The following is an 18,244-nucleotide window of genomic DNA, read 5'->3' on the forward strand; positions in this document are numbered from 1 at the left end:
GACTCCAACCTAAGTGTATGTAAACTTCCGACTTCAACTGTATGGGCGAATGTAGCAGGCAGGCGGCTACGCCCCAACCAGAGCTAACCCCTTCTTCTTCCTTTGTTCCTCTGTGTTTCTTCTTCTCTCTTTCTGTTTCTTTCTCTCCCAGGCTGTTCCTCTCTAAAGGAGCTGAGCCAGAACTCAATCTCTCTCTCTCTCTCCCCCTTCTCTCTCTATCTTTCCCCTCTCTCTCTCCCCCTCTCTCTCTCTCTCTCTCTCTCTCCCCCTTCTCTCTATATCTCCCCTCTCTCTCTCTCTCTCTCTCTCTCTCTCTCTCTCTCTCTCTCTCTCTCTCTCTCTCTCTCTCTCTCTCTCTCTCTCTCTCTCTCTCTCTCTCTCTCTCTGTCTCTCTGTAACACGATCTGTGTCGCAATGGAACTGTATCTTCTGGTTCTGTGGTTCCACTGGTGCCCAGCCTGTTGCACATGACAGGAAGCTGCTGCTCTCCTCTGAGCTGCTAGAAGTAATGAATTGAGCAGGCAGCAGGGCCTACCTAGCTGATTGTGAGGCCCAGCGACTATGTTGTTTACCATGTATATGAATACACATGCGTGTGTGTGTGTGTGAGACAGAACAATGACTGGGGGAGGGGAGGAGTGAGAAAGAGAGGGAGAATCACTGTGCACCAGCTGAAAGGGAAGTAGTTGATCTAAAGTAGAGCATGTCCTCTCCCCTCACTCCCTAACACCCTGGACAGCTGTACAAAGACCCTCTGCCTTTAATGGAATTATGGAGGAGTGCCAGGTGGGACACACTTACAGCTGTGCACTGAACTGTGGCAGGGTGTGTGAGCGAGAGTCCTAGAGAGGGACCTGGTGGTTCTCTAACATGTTGGCTGACTGAGTCGCTCTCTCCCTTGAGTCTTTTTCCTATGTCCTTGGCCACTGGTCAGTGGTCACTGCAGAACAGTCTCCTCTAACATGGATAGAGCTCTACTACAATATGGGCTGCATGAATCTGCCCTTAGGCCCAAGAGTCTATTACCATAACATAGAGAAGATTACATTGTATTCAAGCAAGGCTTATCCTATGTCCTATACAGTGGAGGCTGCTGAGTGGAGGACGGCTTATAATAATGGCTGGAACGGGGAAATTGGAATGGCATCAAACACTTAGAAACCATGTGTTTGATGTATTTGATACCATTCCACTCATTCCGCTCCGAGCCCGTCCTCCCCAATTCAGTTGCCACCAGCCTCCTGTGTTCCTATATTAGCCTACCATTTTCAGTGAATTCTTACTGTTGCTTCTGCTGAGCCTTGCACTATTGTTAGAATGAATAATTATTGACTTTTCCTAGTTTCTTCTCCTTGGCTGACTTGCTTTGTCCTGGACTGACTCACATGATTTAGCCTAGGCCTAACGTATGCATGTTTTTGAGGTGGTGTTTATTTATCTGAAAATGTCTTTGAGTATAGGATATGAAATCATTCACTTCTCTATGAAACTCTCAACAGGATGTAGTGACATCACAGCAGAGATGTGGTGGAGCGGCCATCTTTGTTTTGTGGTTGTGTTGCCTTGGTAACATGTCTGACTGAGCCACTCTCCAATGGCTGATGAAGTTAGAACTCCTGCTATAACTTGTGACCTGCTATGCTAATTTTCACTCACTGCAGCAAGCAAACCCCCTCTGAACTCCCGGGGTCAAAAGAGAAACAGTAGCCAGGAACTAAGACCCTAAGGTCAAAGGTTATAAGGCATTTTTCAAACCCTGTGTGCTGCCTAACCCCTCTGCAGAGGACTTCAGTAGGGACCATGTAACACAGCCAACCTCTGGGGTCAGAGTGTTGGACTCCAACCCCTTAAAGGACATTCTGTTGAACTTGAGTGATCCTCCAGCTGTTCTAAAGATCTCCAGTCCAGCAGTCACCGTAATATTTTTCACAGCTGCCTTGCTCTCTCTCTCCTTCTCTGGTAATTGTTTTCTCTCATCTCTGCCCCTCTTTCTTCACTTACCCTGCTCTCTCTCTTTCACAGATACACACTAGGGATGCACCTATATTCCATTTTTGGCCGATACCGATATCCAATATTTTCCTTGCCAAAACACCCGATACCGATAACCGATATTTAAACTTTTAGCTGTCTTTTAAGCATTTTAGTACAGTTAAATAGTTTAAACAAAGTGTCATATGTTCATTTGTTCATTTAGGAACAGATTGTTTAATAACTTGTAAATGAGAAAAATGACAAATCCATGGTATTTTATCGCACAACAAATATTCATGACACAAATATTTTGGGGAAACGGTGCTTGTTACTTCTCCAGTATCCAAGTGCATCTTCATTCCTGGGAATAGTAGGTTCTGTCAGGTATGCTAGTATCTGCAAATAATGGGAAAGGGGGGTGGGGGGTTTAGTACATTTAATACAACATATTGCATTATTCTTGCATTCCAAAGGATCATTTGGCATAGATCAACATTGGCAAAATGAAAATACAACGCGTCTCTCTCTCACATAAATACATACACACACACACACACACACACACACACTGACCAAAAAGTTATTTTGTTGGCATTTACAGTGGGGAAAAAAAGTATTTAGTCAGCCACCAATTGTGCAAGTTCTCCCACTTAAAAAGATGAGAGAGGCCTGTAATTTTCATCATAGGTACACGTCAACTATGACAGACAAAATGAGAAAAAAAAATCCAGAAAATCACATTGTAGGATTTTTTATGAATTTATTGGCATATGATGGTGGAAAATAAGTATTTGGTCAATAACAAAAGTTTCTCAATACTTTGTTATATACCCTTTGTTGGCAATGACACAGGTCAAACGTTTTCTGTAAGTCTTCACAAGGTTTTCACACACCGTTGCTGGTATTTTGGCCCATTCCTCCATGCAGATCTCCTCTAGAGCAGTGATGTTTTGGGGCTGTCGCTGAGCAACACAGACTTTCAACTCCCTCCAAAGATTTTCTATGGGGTTGAGATCTGGAGACTGGCTAGGCCACTCCAGGACCTTGAAATGCTTCTTACGAAGCCACTCCTTCGTTGCCCGGGCGGTGTGTTTGGGATCATTGTCATGCTGAAAGACCCAGCCACGTTTCATCTTCAATGCCCTTGCTGATGGAAGGAGGGTTTCACTCAAAATCTCACGATACATGGCCCCATTCATTCTTTCCTTTACACGGATCAGTCATCCTGGTCCCTTTGCAGAAAAAACAGCCCCAAAGCATGATGTTTCCAACCCCATGCTTCACAGTAGGTATGGTGTTCTTTGGATGCAACTCAGCATTCTTTGTCCTCCAAACATGACGAGTTGAGTTTTTACCAAAAAGTTATATTTTGGTTTCATCTGACCATATGACATTCTCCCAATCCTCTTCTGGATCATCCAAATGCACTTCAGACGGGCCTGGACATGTACTGGCTTAAGCAGGGGGACACCTCTCGCACTGCAGGATTTGAGTCCCTGGCGGCGTAGTGTGTTACTGATGGTTGGCTTTGTTACTTTGGTCCCAGCTCTCTGCAGGTCATTCACTAGGTCCCCCCGTGTGGTTCTGGGATTTTTGCTCACCGTTCTTGTGATCATTTTGACCCCACGGGGTGAGATCTTGCGTGGAGCCCCAGATCGAGGGAGATTATCAGTGGTCTTGTATGTCTTCCATTTCCTAATAATTGCTCCACAGTTGATTTCTTCAAACCAAGCTGCTTACCTATTGCAGATTCAGTCTTCCCAGCCTGTTGCAGGTCTACAATTTTGTTTTTGGTGTCCTTTGACAGCTCTTTGGTCTTGGCCATTGTGAAGTTTGGAGTGTGACTGTTTGAGGTTGTGGACAGGTGTATTTTATACTAATAACAAGTTCAAACAGGTGCCATTAATACAGGTAACGAGTGGAGGACAGAGGAGCCTCTTAAAGAAGAAGTTACAGGTCTGTGAGAGCCAGAAATCTTGCTTGTTTGTAGGTGACCAAATACTTATTTTCCACCATAATTTGCAAATAAATTCATAAAAAATCCTACAATGGGATTTTCCAGGATTTTTTCCTCAATTTGTCTGTCATAGTTGACGTGTACCTATGATGAAAATTACAGGCCTCTCTCATCTTTTTAAGTGGGAGAACTTGCACAATTGGTGGCTGACTAAATACTTTTTTTCCCCACTGTGCGTATGACCCCATTACCAGTAAAACATCATCAAAACCTATTTATTTCACTTACTTGCTGTGCTGTTCATTTATTCAGTCATTCCATTCTCAACCAGGATTTTTCATCATACATGTCAAGCAGTGAAGTTTCAGCTCTGTCTGTCCGTGGCCTCTTCTGTCGTGGTTCCTCTCTCTGTGTGACACTGTCACTGTGTCCGTTTCCATCTTGTCCAGCTGTGTCTGTAACATTTCACGTGAACCCTGTTTCTTGTCTGCATCGAAGTGCTTGTACCTAGCATCGAGCGTGGTGGCAACACAGTAAAGAGGCTCAGAGAGAATGCCACCGAGTCACTTGTTCAGCCTCTAGTAGAGTACTTTTGCAAGTTTTAACCCCACGGTCTGTGTCGGCAGTTTTGTTGAGCAGGCGTTTCAATGCCATGACAGAGGGTATCACGTCTGCTGCAGACGTAGTTGATGAGCTTATTTCTCGAGCCAGTTTTTCGAATGGAGCTAGGAGTGTGTTCACGTTTTCAATGAGAGTCCACTGGTTTGTACTGACCACTGGTTTGTACTGATTGTTGCAGGTAACTCATAGTCGGCTGCGTACACGCCAACCACTCGTTTTTGTTCCGGCAGGCTCTCCATCATGTAAAAAGTACTGTTCCATCTGGTGGAAACGTCTTGCTTAAGCCTTTTCGTTTTCACCCTGTTGCCACTGTGTCAGATATGCTACGTTGGGCCAAAACACTTTCGTTCATAGCCAGTTGCAGCGTGTGTGCCATGCATGGCAAACTGGCGACTCCGCATTCTTCCAAAGCCTTTTGTCATGTTACGTGCATTATCACGTAGCACAGCGTGTACTTTGTTCTTGGGGATTTTCCAACTTTCAAACATGTTCTCAAATGCCATTGAAATGGCAGCAGCGGTATGAGAACCTGCACATTCTTGAGCATGCAATACGGCTTTCCTCAGTACGACCCACTGTGCTGTCAGACTCAGCATGCTCATGGGGCTGACATCGCTGGTCCAAATGTCAGTCGTGAAGCTAATAGCAGTGATGCCCATAGCAAGTAGCTCATGGATGTGCGTTTGAAAAATAGCGCCTAGTTGGTAGTGTGTACCGGGGCTCGAGGTGCTCGACCAGTCGGCGAAAGCCAACATCATCCACGACAGAGAACGGTAGAATGTCAAGGGCAATGAATTCCATTATCTTGGCGTTAATGGATTTGGCCTTTGAGTCGTCACGCTGAAATTTTCTTACTCTTTCAAATGACTGCTCGACTTTTTTTCTGCTTTTGTTCTAAGTAGTCGCTGAATGTCTGGGGGTGATGCACTTTCAAATAAGTAATTAGGTTTGTGGTATTGAAAGATATCACTTTCTCCCCTCCTTGGGAAATAATAGCAGCACACACGTTGCATATGGCCTTTCTGTTATCTTCCTTTGAAACTTCAGAATAGATCCACACAGCAGACATTGTGGGCTAGGTTAGGAATGCTGTGTTGCACGTGTAGCGCTGTATTTTTCGTGGCGTCATTACGTCATCTACCTACGTTATACAGGTATGCACGTCAGCTTTGACATCGGTTTTGCACATCGGCGTTAAACTATACATAGAGCCAATGTCGATGTTGGCATTTTTAGCTAATATCGTCCGATTCCGATATGCTTACCGATATATCGTGCATCCCTAATACACACTCTTCCTCCTCTCTCTATCTCTCTCTCTCTCTCTCTCTCTCTCTCTCTCTCTCAATTTCAATTCAATTCAAGGGGCTTTATTGGCATGGGAAACATATGTTTACATTGCCAAACCAAGTGAAATAGATGATAAACAAAAGTGAAATAAACAATCAGAAATGTACAGTAAACATTACACTCACAAAAGCTCCAAAGGAATAGAGACATTTCAAATGTCATATAATGTCTATGTACTGTGTTGTAACGATGGACAAATATTTAAAGTACAAAAAGGGAAAATAAATAATATGGGTTGTATTTACAATGGTGTTTGTGCTTCATTGGTTGTCCTTTTCTTGTGGCAGCAGGTCACAAATCTTGCTGCTGTGATGGCACACTGGTATTTCACCTAATAGATATGGGAGATATCAAAATTGGATTTGTTTTCAAATTATTTGTGGGTCTGTAATCTAAACTCAGTTTCCACCTCATTTTGTGGGCATTGTGCTGTTTTCTCTTGAGAGCCAGGTCTGCCTACGGCGACCTCTCTCAATAGCAAGGCTATGTTTACTGAGTCTGTACATAGTCAAACGTTTACTTAATTTTGGGTCAGTCACAGTGGTCAGATATTCTGGCCAGGTATTCTGCCACTGTGTGCGCTGTGTGCTCCAGATTGCTCGTTCTTTTTGGTTAATAATTTCCAATGTGTTAAGTAATTATGTTTTTATTTTCTCATGATTTGGTTGGGTCTAATTGTGTTGCTGTCCTGGGGCTCTGTGGGCTCTGTTTGTGTTTGTGAACAGAGCCCCAGGACCAGCTTGCTTAGGGGTTTGTCTCTCTGTAGGTGATGGCTTTGTTATGGAAGGTTTGGGAATCACATCCTTTTAGGTGGTTGTAGAATTTAATGGCTCTTTTCTGGATTTTGATAATTAGTGGTATCGGCCTAATTATGCTCAGCATGCATTATTTGGTGTTTTACATTGTACACAAAGGAAATATTTGCAGAATTCTGCATGCAGAGTCTCAATTTGGTGTTTGTCCCATTTTGTGAATTTTTGGTTGGTGAGCGGACCCCAGACCTCACAACCATAAAGGGCAATGGGTTCTATAACTGATTCAAGTATTTTTAGCCAGATCCTAATTGGTATGTCGAATTTTATGTTCCTTTTGATGGCATAGAAGGCCCTTCTTGCCTTGTCTCTCAGATTGTTCACAGCTTTGTGGAAGTTACCTGTGGCGCTGATGTTAAGGCCGAGGTATGTATAGTTTTTTTGTGTGCTCTAGGGCAACGGTGTCTAGATGGAATTTGTATTTGTGTTCGTGGCAACTGGACCTTTTTTGGAACACCATTATTTTTTATTTACTATGATTTACTGTCAGGGCCCAGGTCTGACAGAATCTGTGCAGAAGATCTAGGTGCTGCTATAGGCCCTCCTTGGTTGGGGACTGAAGCACCAGATCATCAGCAAACAGAAGACATTTGACTTCAGATTCTAGTAGGGTGAGGCGAGGTGCTGCAGACTGTTCTAGTGCCCTCGCCAATTCATTGATATATATGTTGAAGAGGGTGGGGCTTAAGCTACATCCCTGTCTCACCCCCCGGCCCTGTGGAAAGAAATGTGTGGGTTTTTTGCCAATTTTAACCGCACACTTGTTGTTTGTGTACATGGATTTTATAATGTCTTGTGTTTTCCCCAACACCACTTTCCATCAATTTGTATAGCAGACCCTCATGCCAAATTGAGTCAAAAGCTTTTTTGAAATCAACAAAGCATAAGAAGACTTTGCCTTTGTTTTGTTTTGTTTGTTTATCAATTAGGGTGTGCAGGGTGAATACGTGGTCTGTCGTACGGTAATTTGGTAAAAAGCCAATTTGACATTTGCTCAGTACATTGTTTTCACTGAGGAAATGTACGAGTCTGCTGTTAATGATAATGCAGAGGATTTTCCCAAGGTTGCTGTTGACGCATATACCACAGTATTGACACCCCCTGTAGCTCAGTTGGTAGAGCATGGCGCTTGCAATGCCAGGGTTGTGGGGTCGTTTCCCACGGGGGGGCCAGTATGAAAATGTATGCACTCACAAACTGTAAGTCGCTCTGGATAAGTGCGTCTGCTAAATGACTAAAATGTAAGATGGTTTCCCTGAATGAGGGGATTCTATTAAGGTGGCGAAGGCGCCCGGTATGTGTAGTTTGCGGCGGGTAAAAAGCAATGGCATTTGTTTGTGGTCCCGTGTAGCTCAGTTGGTAGAGCATGGCGTTTGCAACACCAGGGTTGTGGGTTTGATTCCCATGGGGGGCCAGTATGAAAATGTATGCACTCACTAACTGTAAGTCGCTCTGGATCTGTAATGTAAAATGTAGTTATTGCGGTCAAATTTGTCTCCACTTTCGTGGATTGGGGTGATCAGTCCTTGGTTCCAAATATTGGGGAAGATGCCAGAGCTAAGGATTATATTCAAGAGTTTAAGTATAGCCAATTGAAATTTGTGGTCTGTATATTTTATCATTTCATTGAGGATACCATCAACACCACAGGCCTTTCTCTCTCTCTCTCTCTCTCTCTCTCTCTCTCTCTCTCTCTCTCTCTCTCTCTCTCTCTCTCTCTCTCTCTCTCTCTCTCTCTATTCATGCTCTGCAGCCACCCTCTGAACTTTGTGTCTCTCTGTGATCTCTGCCCTCTAATCTCAGACTTCTTTAGTTCAGGGAGAGTAGGCTCTTGCATAGTGTCTCTCAGTCACATTGACAAATCTCTAGTCCAGCAGAGCAGAACATATCAGGTGGGAAGAGACCAGGGTGATGATTTTCAGTCTCAGCTTCCGAATAACTGCCCAGACAGAGGAAAGCTGAAACGCACTGTGCTTTTTCACAATGACACAATGCTGAGAGTGTGTTGTGTGTTACTCCTCTTGGACTCTGGTCTGTTTTTTACTGGGTCCATAGCCACCCCTTTATACTCAGTCCCCTCTACAGATCATATTGAGGGGGAAAGCCGAAACGCACTGTGCTTTTTCACAATGACACCATCATGAGAGCTCAGGATTCAGTAGCTAAGAGGACTTTATTGGTCTGTCTTGGGCTGCGTCCCAAATGTTTACTTGTCTTTTTGTCAAGCAAAACTTTTTGTGGAAGGTACTATGCAGCACACAGACTCCCTCGCGCACTCAACGTTGTTGATATACTTCGAGTTTCCTTGTAGGCCTATTTGGCGGGGAAACTGTGAAGCCAGCTCTATAACCTATTGCCTTTTTCTGTTTGAGTCTATTATTAAAGAATGTGAAACAATGTTGCATCTGTTTGCTGATTTTCATTAAATAATACATAGTTGTTCTTTATATGGCCTAAAATAAATGCGTTCATATGGGCAGAATATTATCTATAGACAATAGCATACCAAATTTTGAACAGTTATGAAAATAAAAAATGTAATGCGGAAAAAGGCCAACATTTGGATGTTTCAAATAAAAATTAAAACTCTTTGTCACATGACTATAGAAATGGAAACATTGTGATTTTAGAGACACAAGGTAACAATAGCCCATGATTAAAGGGTTAGGCTATACTGGGCTCTCACCATCATCATCAGTATCATTATTCACATCATTCCAATTCAATCAAGTCACAATTATCAGCTTTGGTATTGACATCAGTGAGCAGGCTTTCTGAGTGAGGAGAGACACATGGGTAGGCCTAACAACGGAAAACGTCTGAAAACGAAAGTTATTATGAAATTCAGACCACAGAAATCCAATATTTATATACTTAGCAAAAATATAAACGCAACATGCAACAATTTCAACGATTTTACTGAGTTACAGTTCGTATAAGGAAATCAATCAATGGAAATAAATAAATAAAGCCTTAATCTATGGATTTCACATGACTGGGCAGGGGCGCAGCCATAGGTGAGCCTGGGAGGGCATAGGCCCACCCACTTGGGAGCCAGGCCTAGCCAATCAGAATGAGATTTTCCCCAAAAAAGGGCTTTATTACAGACACCTGTGTAATGATTATGCTGTTTAATCAGCTTCTTGATATGCCACACCTGTCAGGTGGATGGATTATCTTGACAAAGAAGAAATGCTCACAAACAGGGATGTAAACAAATTTGTGCACAGAGAAATAAGCTTTTTGTGCATAAGAACATTTTCTGAAACATGGGACCAACACTTTACATGTTGCGTTTATATTTTTGTATCGTATATAAAATGTCTACCCTTTTCCATATATTTTAACATTCTAATAAGGCAATTTAATATAGGAAAACATCACAAAATCCAAATTTAATTTAGTCTCATTATGATACGGAACATGTAGGCTATTTCAAAATAATAGAATACCATACTTTGAGTTGACTGTATAGGATAGTATACACTGCTCAAAAAAATAAAGGGAACACTTAAACAACACAATGTAACTCCAAGTCAATCACACTTCTGTGAAATCAAACTGTCCACTTAGGAAGCAACACTGATTGACAATAAATTTCACATGCTGTTGTGCAAATGGAATAGACAACAGGTGGAAATTATAGGCAATTAGCAAGACACCCCCAATAAAGGACTGGTTTTGCAGGTGGTGGCCACAGACCACTTCTCAGTTCCTATGCTTCCTGGCTGATGTTTTGGTCACTTTTGAATGCTGGCGGTGCTTTCACTCTAGTGGTAGCATGAGACGGAGTCTACAACCCACACAAGTGGCTCAGGTAGTGCAGCTCATCCAGGATGGCACATCAATGTGAGCTGTGGCAAGAAGGTTTGCTGTGTCTGTCAGCGTAGTGTCCAGAGCATGGAGGCGCTACCAGGAGACAGGCCAGTACATCAGGAGACGTGGAGGAGGCTGTAGGAGGGCAACAACTCAGCAGCAGGACTGCTACCTCCGCCTTTGTGCAAGGAGGAGCAGGAGGAGCAGAGCCCTGCAAAATGACCTCCAGCAGGCCACAAATGTGCATGTGTCTGCACAAACGGTCAGAAACAGACTCCATGAGGGTGGTATGAGGGCCCGACGTCCACAGGTGGGGGTTGTGCTTACAGCCCAACACTGTGCAGGACGTTTGGCATTTGCCAGAGAACACCAAGATTGGCAAATTCGCCACTGGCGCCCTGTGCTCTTCACAGATGAAAGCAGGTTCACACTGAGCACATGTGACAGACGTGACAGAGTCTGGAGACGCCGTGGAGAACATTCTGCTGCCTGCAACATCCTCCAGCATGACCGGTTTGGCGGTGGGTCAGTCATGGTGTGGGGTGGCATTTCTTTGGGGGGCCGCACAGCCCTCCATGTGCTCGCCAGCGGTAGCCTGACTGCCATTAGGTACCGAGATGAGATCCTCAGACCCCTTGTGAGACCATATGCTGGTGCGGTTGGCCCTGGGTTCCTCCTAATGCAAGACAATGCTAGACCTCATGTGGCTGGAGTGTGTCAGCAGTTCCTGCAAGAGGAAGGCATTGATGCTATGGACTGGCCCGCCCGTTCCCCAGACCTGAATCCAATTGAGCACATCTGGGACATCATGTCTCGCTCCATCCACCAACGCCACGTTGCACCACAGACTGTCCAGGAGTTGGCGGATGCTTTAGTCCAGGTCTGGGAGGAGATCCCTCAGGAGACCATCCGCCACCTCATCAGGAGCATGCCCAGGCGTTGTAGGGAGGTCATACAGGGACATGGAGGCCACACACACTACTGAGCCTCATTTTGACTTGTTTTAAGGACTTTACATCAAAGTTGGATCAGCCTGTAGTGTGGTTTTCCACTTTAATTTTGAGAGTGACTCCAAATCCAGACCTCCATGGGTTGATACATTTGATTTCCATTTATAATTTTTGTGTGATTTTGTTGTCAGCACATTCAACTATGTAAAGAAAAAAGTATTTAATAAGATTATTTCATTCATTCAGATCTAGGATGTGTTATTTTAGTGTTCCCTTTATTTTTTTGAGCAGTGTAGTAAAGATCTATCAAGGTTAAACTTTAAGGCAAGGGCATCTTTTAAAACTATTTTGATACTCACCTCATGTCTTAATAATATGAATGAGAATGTAGTCCATTATATTTTGAAATCAGTATTTTAACCATCTCTCCCATTGTTCCCATTTTCGATAAAAACAGTACTGTAACATTGGAATGTTGTAAAATGCTGCCCTGCCCTGGCTGGACACTCACATTCAAATCAGTTTAGTTTGCATGAAGGCTACACCTAAGTCCTTCTGGAAGTGCACAGAATATGATGCTTTCGAATGCCGAGTTTGCATAACCCTCACTTACGGAGTTATCTCCAATTTATGTGGAGAACACAACCATATCCCGGACAATGCTCGGATTCAGATCCAAAAGGTGATGAATGGCCTGAAGGAGAGAAGCCTGGAACCCAGGAAGAAACCGACCAAGTTGTGGACCGTGGTACACACGGCTTGCCTGCGTCTATTTGGGGAGAAAATACATTCTTTACAACGAAAACACATTGCAGAAACTATACATAGGCCTAGATATAGTATAGGCTGTTTTTAGCTTTCAGCCTTTATATAACCATATTAACAAATTGATATACAATATTCTGCCCATATAAACAAATTTAAATAGGCTACAATAATCTGCCTATATGAGCACATTTATTTTAGGCAAAAACTAAACTAATTTCTGTAGGCTATTTAAACAATATTCTGCCCATAGGAATAAAGAAGAACCCTTTTAGGTTCTAGACAGCACAATTTCTTTCTAAGAGTTTAGTGTGGAGCTGGCGAGCAGCGTGTAGAACTGTAGAACTAAATGGCCTCTGAAACGGGCCCATATCGGCCATATGAATGGAACTGGTGATTGGTGCCAACACATAGCCTTGCACAGGCGCGCGTTCGTGACACAACCTGGTTGGCAGAGATAGACCAAGCTTCGACACAACGGGAGAAATATGAACAAGGAAAACTCTAAAACGGAATAAAAAAACATAACTTCGATCTAGTGAGTGTTGTGATGATTATGTGCACCTAAACACTTTGAGGATAGACAACGGTAAATGACTGTAGCCTAATTTTGATTGCTACATAGGCCTATACGGAAAAATGTGCTGCTCTTTCCATGACATAGACTGACCAGGTGAATCCAGGTGAAAGCTATGATCCCGTTGATGTCACCTGTTAGATCCACTTCAATCAGTGTAGATGAAGGGAAGGAGACAGGTTAAAGAAGGATTTTTAAGCCTTGAGACAATTGAGATATGGATTGTGTATGTGTGCCATTCAGAGGGGGAATGGGCAAGACAAAATATTTAAGTGCCTTTGAACGGGGTATGGTAGTAGGTGCCAGGCGCACCGGTTTGAGTGTGTCAAGAACTGCAACGCTGCTGGGGTTTTCACGCTCAACAGTTTCCAGTGTGTATCAAGAATGGTCCACCACCCAAAGGACATCTAGCCAAATTGACACAGCTCTGGGAGGCCTTGGAGTCAACATGGGCCAGCGTCCCTGTGGAACGCATTCGACACCTTGTAGATTCCATGCCCCTACGAATTGAGGCTGTTCTGAGGGCAAAAGGGGGTGCAACTCAATATTAGGAAGGTGTTCTTAATGTTTTGTTCACTCAGGCTTACTTTAGCTTACTGCTTACAAAAGAGCTAACAAATATTGTCGCAATAAACAACATAGTGCTTTAAGAAAGACATGACAAATACATATGGGAAATACAATGTTATATACAATGGCATAAATGACAAAGCAAATCTATCCAATGTATCCCCCTGTTTATGTGAATGAGTGGGTGAGGGTGTGTGCCTTTGTGTTTATGCGTCTGTCTGCATTTGCGTTGTCTTTTCTTGTTAGCACTGATTTAGCTGATGGCTGCTTTTTTGAACAAATGTTTTTACTTGCAATGACTGTGATTGGCTTCCCTATCTAAGTTGAATGCACTCATTGAAGTTGCTCTGGATAAGAGCGTCTGCTAAATTACCAAAATGTAATGTAAATGTAATGTAATGGATGGTAGCCTATCTGTGTGTCTCTTGGTAACTTGACTCTATGATTCTCTACAGGAGCAGCCTAAGATCATTGAGCCTTTGGACTATGAGAACGTGGTGTTCCAGAGGAAAGCCCAGATCCACAGTGACCCTCACAGAGACCTGCTGCAGTGTCCTGTCGACGACATCTCGGTACACACACACACACACACACACACACACACACACACACACACACTGACACAGGGAACATGCAGACCCAAATAAGGTGCTGTAGTTCTGGGAAGAAACATTATTTGTTTAGTTTGTTAAAATTCATACACGTTTTTTATTAGAGAACATTTATAAAAGTGACATACTCTTTCAAATATGCTCCTAGAAACACTGGACAACCAGGCCCACATTTGTAGAGTAGCTAGCTACAGCACTATAGCCCTACAGTAGCATATAATATGAATACCAGAAAATACTGCAGAAACAGTAGTTTATTTTATACCAAGATCAGCAAATTCTGTAAGAATTGGCTCAGGGAGGGTGTTCTTATATTTTCCCATTATCCACCAGTTTAGCCCTCAACACACAGCCTTGTTTTACCCTGCAAGGAGGGACATATTTATTGGTCAAAACCAAGCGATCCAGCCAGTCCAGTCTAACTCAGTCACTGACAGATTATTGGGACTCTTTCAAATACACATTATTCGAACACATGTGGTTCTGATCAGAAGACACAAAGCACTAAAAGCCTAAAAGACTGTTCACCCTCGTCTCTCTTTCCAACCCCCCTCTTCCTCTCTGTGTAGGAGTCTCAGATCTCTCGTCAGAGGAGGACTGTGGTTCCCTCAGTGCCCCAGAATGCAGAGAGGGACGCCAAGAGCCTGTTCGCCAAAGAGGTACTCATTCAGTTTACACTATTACACAACAAATAAATGCCTCTAGACAAAACTTGACAAGGCTATATCGTAATAAGAATCAATTGGAACTTTGAGGCCTGACCAGAAACAAACTCCTGGTTGGTCCCAATTGAGTGATGTTTACCTGTTAACTGTTACTCAGCGAGCACCATACCTAAAGCAAAAACTTGACAATGACATACAATGACACTTTTCTGGCATGGTGTGAACTGTGAACTCTTTATTTCCCTGGTCCCCTGGTGTTGTAATGTTACTAATTGAGCTCTTAATGTTGACCTGTTTGGCAGTGCATCAAGACTTACAACACGGACTGGCACGTCATCAACTACAAATATGAAGCATACTCAGGAGATTTCCGCATGCTCCCAACGTAAGTCTAGAATAGAAAAGCATTGATACACGCATGCTTCCAAGGTGCTGTAAATCTCGAAATGAAAAGCCATTGATACACGCATGCTTCCAAGGTGCTGTAAATCTGGAAATGAAAAGCCATTGATACACGCATGCTTCCAAGGTGCTGTAAATCTGGAAATGAAAAGCCATTGATACACGCATGCTTCCAAGGTGCTGTAAATCTGGAAATGAAAAGCCATTGATACACGCATGCTTCCAAGGTGCTGTAAATCTGGAAATGAAAAGCCATTGATAACGCATGCTTCAAGGTGCTGTAAATCTGGAAATGAAAAGCCATTGATACACGCATGCTTCCAAGGTGCTGTAAATCTGGAAATTAAAAGCCATTGATACACGCATGCTTCCAAGGTGCTGTAAATCTGGAAATTAAAAGCCATTGATACACGCATGCTTCCAAGGTGCTGTAAATCTGGAAATTAAAAGCCATTGATACACGCATGCTTCCAAGATGCTGTAAATCTGGAAATGAAAAGCCATTAAAACAGGCATGCTTCCAAGGTGCTGTAAATCTGGAAATGAAAAGCCATTGATACATGCATGCTTCCAAGGTGCTGGAAATCTGGAAATGAAAAGCCATTGATACATGCATGCTTCCAAGGTGCTGGAAATCTGGAAATGAAAAGCCATTGATAGAAAGAAACAGCATAGGAATGATCAGATTGTAGATAGGAAGCAAGATGAAGGCGTAGATGAATTGACGATATAGACTTGCTGTTGATCCATTGAGGATATAGACTAGCTTTTGATTCATTGAGGATATATACTAGCTTTTGATCCATTGCGGATATAGACTAGCTTTTGATCCATTGAGGATATAGCCTAGCTTTTGATTAATTGAGGATATAGACTAGCTTTTGATCCATTGAGGATATATACTAGCTTTTGATCCATTGAGGATATAGACTAGCTTTTGATCCATTGAGGATATAGCCTAGCTTTTGATTCATTGAGGATATAGCCTAGCTTTTGATTAATTGAGGATATAGACTAGCTTTTGATTAATTGAGGATATAGACTAGCTTTTGATTAATTGAGGATACAGCCTAGCTTTTGATTCATTAAGGATATAGCCTATCTTTTGATCCATTGAGGATACAGCCTAGCTTTTGATTAATTGAGGATATAGACTAGCTTTTGATCCATTGAGGATATAGACTAGCTTTTGATCCATTGAGGATATAGACTAGCTTTTGATACTGTACGAAGACACAATATTGAAATGACCAGAAGCGAGATACAGTAGGAAGGAGTTGATGTATTGAGTATATAGTCCTGGGTTGCTGACACACAACAACCCTCTCTCTCACACAACATGTGTTTTCACAGTAAAGGCCTGAAGACGGACAAGCTGCCGGCTCACGTGTTTGAGATCGATGAAGACGCTAAAGATGAGGTGAGTGGAATGTTAGGCCTGGGGTGTTAGACCAGTCTATGTGTGTGTGTGTGTGTGTGTGTATGTAAATGTGTGTGTATATGTGTGCGCGCCTATGTACGTGCATGCGTGCGAGAGAGAGAGAGACATTGATTATCAGACGATGTTGAGTGGTCTGGTATTCTCAAGGGTCTTTTTGTGGCCAGTTCACTCACGTCCTCTAGGCCTTGTTGGCTTGGTGGTGGTCATGTTTAAAATACCCTTTTGACTTTGAGCATAACATCAACACATTGCTGCATCCCCCCAAAGCATTTAAGAAAAGATGCTAACAATACAATACAATGCATCAAATAACAGCAATTCAATAGAGATACCGTAGCTTACATCCAGAAACCCTAACCGGCACTGTGCCACTATGATGTGTGGTTTACAGCCATAGCCTGGCCCCAGATGTGTTTGTGCTGTCTTGGCTACGCCTATGGTCATTGTCACATTAGGAGGAGGCAAGACAGCGCAAACAGATCTCGGACCAGGCTACTACAGCCAGTCAGTCCTCCTCACTCCTCCTTAGCAGTGAAACCACAGCTCTACTTTTCTAAAAATAGTTCTCATCGACCCCCAACCCTCCCCCGCCCTCATCGGCCCGGCCGGATGTGGATAAACTTAGCATTAAAAAGGGTTGTAATTGAACGATTGAAGGAAAATAAACAGCTGACAGACATATTACTGAGAGCAGAGAGCACAGAGCAGAGGCTATCACTGAATCACTCCAGGGCTGCGGCTGAAATGGAACCCTATTCCCTATATAGTGCACTACCTTTGACCAGAGCCCTATGGGCCCTGGCAAACGTAGCGCACTATACAGGGAAATAGGCTGCCATTTCAGATACAGCTCAGTACTAAAGAGAGAGGGAGAAAGAGAGCAGAGCAGAGGCTGTCTATCAATCCAGGAGCACTAAAAGAGGCTGGCTAATGTTACATGACTTACAATGTCCTTTCTAGCTACACCCCAGACATCTTGTCTCAGAGGGAGGAAGCCGTAATGGTGTATCACTGATAGATCTATATGTCTATATTTAGCCTATTCCTTTCATCCCAGCATCCTTTTATAACCACTAGAGAGAGAAATAGATAGAGATAGAGAGAGCGAGAGAGATAGAGAGAGGGAGAGCGAGAGAGATAGAGAGAGAGGAGAGGAATGACCATAAGAATGAATCAATGATAATGCAATCAGGGAGATTGGTGAGGGATCCCACATGAAAAATACTGCAGTATACTATGGTATAAATACTATAGTATTCAATGTAGTGTTTTTGCGGACTTTAGAGTATTCACTGTAGTGTTGCGGACATGACTGTAATATACTGTCGTATTTACAGATTACTATAGTATAAATCCTGTAGTAATTGTTTTTGTAGTGAATGTTATAGTATTTACTATAGTGTTTTTGTGGACATTACTGTAGTATTTACTATAGTGGGGGGTTTCTCCTTGAGGAAACCTACTTGACAAAATACTCAAAGAGCAAATTTTCCATAATAATAATAATAATAATAATATGCCATTTTGCAGACGCTTTTATTCAAATCATGCATGCATAAAAAATTTGTTTGTGTATGGGCCGTAGGGAACACAATATGTGGTCTATACGTGACATTTAGGTTTCTCACATGGGTGGCATACAGTGAGGGAAAAAAGTATTTGATCCCCTGCTGATTTTGTACGTTTGCCCACTGACAAAGACATGATCAGTCTATAATGTTAATGGTAGGTTT

At 42.9% G+C, this 18,244-nt stretch overlaps 1 protein-coding gene and 1 non-coding gene across 3 annotated transcripts in view; one reads left to right on the forward strand and one right to left on the reverse strand.

The window, feature by feature from the left end:
* Nucleotides 1-18,244, forward strand: part of dock11 (dedicator of cytokinesis 11) — a 131,203-nt gene that overhangs the window by 4,493 nt on the left and 108,466 nt on the right. For both annotated transcript variants that reach the window (XM_041884063.2, XM_041884064.2), the window contains exons 2-5: nucleotides 13,848-13,964; nucleotides 14,573-14,662; nucleotides 14,971-15,053; nucleotides 16,424-16,490. In XM_041884063.2, the coding sequence (XP_041739997.1) occupies nucleotides 13,848-13,964; nucleotides 14,573-14,662; nucleotides 14,971-15,053; nucleotides 16,424-16,490 (357 nt within the window). The remainder of the gene's footprint in view (nucleotides 1-13,847; nucleotides 13,965-14,572; nucleotides 14,663-14,970; nucleotides 15,054-16,423; nucleotides 16,491-18,244) is intronic.
* Nucleotides 17,949-18,003, reverse strand: LOC121573126. The gene has a single exon (XR_006001992.1). It is a non-coding gene; the product is annotated as a U7 small nuclear RNA (small nuclear RNA).

Source organism: Coregonus clupeaformis, chromosome 8 (assembly GCF_020615455.1).
Source record: "Coregonus clupeaformis isolate EN_2021a chromosome 8, ASM2061545v1, whole genome shotgun sequence".
NCBI lineage: Eukaryota > Metazoa > Chordata > Actinopteri > Salmoniformes > Salmonidae > Coregonus > Coregonus clupeaformis.